Source organism: Lathyrus oleraceus, chromosome 5 (genome assembly GCF_024323335.1).
Source record: "Lathyrus oleraceus cultivar Zhongwan6 chromosome 5, CAAS_Psat_ZW6_1.0, whole genome shotgun sequence".
Classification (NCBI taxonomy): domain Eukaryota; kingdom Viridiplantae; phylum Streptophyta; class Magnoliopsida; order Fabales; family Fabaceae; genus Lathyrus; species Lathyrus oleraceus.
Window position 1 is genome coordinate 124,818,565 of NC_066583.1, and position 4,008 is coordinate 124,822,572.

The following is a 4,008-nucleotide window of genomic DNA, read 5'->3' on the forward strand; positions in this document are numbered from 1 at the left end:
GTATGCAAGTAAGATGAATGAATGAAATTTGAATTATGTACCTGAAAATGACACACATCCCGTTTTTATAATGGACATATGTTAGTTGTTTAGAGTACGAATTTTCGCGATTGGAACTTCCAAATATGTTTAACCTGATTCTAAATAATAATATTTTATTATTTCTATATAAAATAAATGGTTTAATAATTTCTTATAATTTTTTTAAATAACTAAATAAAATAAAATATATAATTTTGATAATAGGTGATAGTAATAATTTATTTTATAAAAAGGATTATTAATCTACTATTGTATTTTAGAAAAATATAAATTCAAAAATAATTATTCTTTTCTTAATCAATTTACAAAATTTACTTGATTATGTATTCAATTAGTGTTAAGTTTTGGCTTTGTAAAATAGTCCGTAGTTTTACTATTATTAATAATAAATTTTATTATTTAAAAAAAAAAACTAAAGTTTATCCAACTTGATTAAATATCTAAATAAATATGAATATGAAATTAGTTTATGATTTTTAATTAATTAAAATTCAGGTCTATTCAAGTCTCAAATTTACTTTTAATTAAATTTAAATTATGACAAAAACAAATAAGTTTTTTAAATATAATATAGTTATAAAATAAAATAATTTAATAATATTAGTTTAATTTAAATATAAAAAATATATTAATAATATATTTTATATACATTTAAAAATATTAAAAATAAAATCTTTGTAATTTTGTTATAAAAAGAAAAAGATGGTGACATTTATATATTAATCTGAAAGCTTGAATTGAGGCAATACATTATACATACATACATAAAACTTAACGTGACAAACAAAATGAAGAGAGAATATAAATTATGGAAGAGTGATAATCCAATTGAACTGGAAATAATAATCATTTAAAGTATTTGGGTTAAACTTGTAATTATAAAATAGTAGCATCTATTATTAAATATTAATAATATAATAAAGTAGCCAGCGTATTTTGGTCGCACCAATGCAAAAAAAATACAAAATATGAATGGCGTAACTCAAATTTCGTGAAGCCAACCGTTTTAGTCCCAAAAAAACAAAGTCATCCTCCATTGTAATCCACTCCCATATAACCTTTCACATTCCTATACAATCTTTCATTCCACCAAAATTCACACCAATCCATCACAAACCTCCCACCAAAACAAAAATACATATTTTTGATTGTTGTAAAGGTGACAGCTTTCCGAGGTATATCTCCCAACCGTGCCACTATCACGGGCGGGATATGGTCTCATAAAAGCACACCACACCTAGATGTATTAAAAAACAAACATCATCGAACTGGGTCCCACTTTCAAAAATGGAGGTCCAACGTATGAGGGAATTGATGATCCTATGGTCTACTCTGCAAATTAACCGCGTCGCTCTTGTGGGTGGAAACCATACCGCCGCTCGATTTTGCACTCGCTAAATTCCTTTTTTACCCTCATTCTCTTTTCTCTCTCTGCCTCCCCTATAATTCCCGCTTTTTTTCTTCTCTCCCAAAACCCAAAACTACACATATAATATTCACCTAAATTCTCTCTATAATTTATCAATATCACCATTAATTATACTTTATCATAATGTCTATAGATCTTATTGATGCTACTTTATCAAAAGGCTATTGCAATAGAAAAAGCAATAACCCGCTGGCAGCCCGGTATCTCATCATCCGGCTTCCAAGTTCCGAATTCATCAAAATATTCCAACGCTTACTTCTTTTGATTTTCGCTTTAGCTTCTCTCCAATTCATAATCAATTCCAGAAGAATCACTTCTTCAAAATCAATCGTGGATTTCACCGCGAATTCAATGGACAACGAGCAAGTACTATCGATTTTATTTCATGACTTAACCAACGAAGGCCTTCTTAAGAAAACGCAACACAAAGCAGTTTTCCTCACAAACGACGAGTCGTTGAAAGGCGTAACCGGTTTCGACAACGAAATGGAATTTGTTCGATTAAACGACATTGAGAAACAGAACTCTGTCGTTGATAATACTGTTGATTTTATTTTCACAACTAACTTTCCTGAAGCTTCTAGATTCATCGAGAGGGCTCTGAAACCTGAAGGCGTCGTAACGGTTCTAATGAACGATAATAATCCAGCTTCGTTTTATAAGCCAAAGAATTATAGAATTGTTTACATGCGACAATTTGATTCTGTCGCGGTGGCGATGAAGAAAACTGCCATCGTTACTAACAAACTTAACCTCGCCGTGCCGAGAAAACTCTTTAGTTACGCTGAAGCAAAGAAAATTGCATTGCAGAATCTGGAAGACGTTCTGTTAGAGCCACCAAGAGCCGCGTCAGGAAAATCACGAAAGTATTTGAAGCGAACAAAGTATTTACCTGATTTAATGGGAGATTCACTCGAAAGCTACTCTCGCCGTGTCTTCATCGACGTAGGATTATCTGAGAAAAACGGAGGAAGCGGCACCGATTGGTTTTTGAAGAATTACCCGACGAGGAACCAGAAATTTGAGATGATTAAGATAGAGACAACATTGTTGCCAGAGAAGTCGGAGTCGTCGGAGAAGAAGGTAGTGTCGATGTCGGGTTGGTTGAATAAGAATGTGAAAGAAGAAGAGTATGTTGTGATGAAAGCGGAAGCTGAAGTTGTGGAAGAGATTATGAGAAGCAATTCTATTGGTTTAGTGGATGAACTTTTCTTGGAGTGCAAGCCAAACCATGGTTTTAAAACTGAGAATAAAAATAGAAGAGCTTATTGGGAATGTTTGGCTTTGTATGGTAAGTTAAGAGACGAAGGAGTTGCAGTGCATCAATGGTGGGGTTAGTTGAAGATTAAAGAATAATGAATGGTGTGTTATGTGCTAAATGGTTGATTAAAGAAAGAGATTAACCAGGTGGTGTGTTTATATGTAGGGTTAATTAAGAGAAAGATTTGAAAAGAGTTTGGGAGTTTTCAGAGACAGAGAGGGCCAAGAATGGATTCTTCCTTGAAAAAAAAACAAATAGTTTTATTTATATTTCGTGTCTATTTTTTTTATGGGTTGTTATAATTATGCATTTGTTTAATTATATCAAATGTATCAGTTTGTTGGTGTGAGGAGTGTGGTTGTTTGTGAAGGGAGTGTGAAAAGGAATGACGTTATATAATGAATATTACTATGCTCCAATGGATGGGTGTTATGATTTATGGAACACAATATGTATTTTTATATTGTATAACATATATTTTATTTTTTTGTTAATATTTATTATGTTGGTTTAATTAGATAGAGTGTTATTCTGTGTTAGAATAAAAAGGTTCACATGGAAATTATAATAGCTGATGAGTTAAATGTATAAGAAAAAAGATGTGCATCATTTAATTTAATTTATAGAAGTTAAGGATAAGATGCATATATTCTTCAATGAAGATAGCTCACATCCACAAAGGAGCAACATTTACACAATGCTTGAAGAGTTATTATGGTGAAATGTGATTTAACATTTCAATTCTAAGGCATAGAAATAGTAAGTCATCATAATATAGTGCATTTCAGTCGGTTGTTGCATTGCAGGATTTGGTTCATGTTCCTGAGTTCACGTTTCTCTCTTTTCAAACAAACATCTCTTTTATCTACTATCTCCGTGTTATTTTCAGAAAGATAATGATGATGATGATACCTTTGATTATGGTGAGAACGGTGAAAGAAGGAAATGCTGGAAATAATATGAAAATAATAGGAAGATGGATGGTATTGCATGTATCTTAGAGTTGAAGTGCACATTGTTTTTATTAAAAAAAATATTTAGTGTTTATATATGTTACACAAATGCAACTTATCAAAAGCTTATGGGTTTTAGAGAAGTACCAAGTACATGAACCTTAAGCGCAAAACAAATCTTTTTAAAAAAATTGTATTAAAATGTATTAAATAATTTCCAAATACATAATTTAAAAATAGTCCCCTATGGGCTGGACTATATCACCAAGACTAACACATCAAAAATAGTCTAAAGGATACAAAATCCATTGGCTAAGGGAATA

At 31.1% G+C, this 4,008-nt stretch overlaps 1 protein-coding gene across 1 annotated transcript; it reads left to right on the plus strand.

The window, feature by feature from the left end:
* Positions 1-1,125: 1,125 nt before the first annotated feature.
* LOC127088241 (uncharacterized) lies at positions 1,126-3,220 on the plus strand. Its single transcript, XM_051029155.1, has one exon. The coding sequence runs from the start codon at positions 1,595-1,597 to the stop codon at positions 2,807-2,809; it is 1,215 nt and encodes a 404-aa protein (XP_050885112.1). The 5' UTR covers positions 1,126-1,594; the 3' UTR covers positions 2,810-3,220.
* Positions 3,221-4,008: the final 788 nt, after the last annotated feature.

What these genes read in the sequence shown, in the direction of transcription:
- LOC127088241 (XM_051029155.1), top strand. Translation starts at nt 1,595, where the DNA reads ATGTCTATAGATCTTATTGATGCTACTTTATCAAAAGGCTATTGCAAT.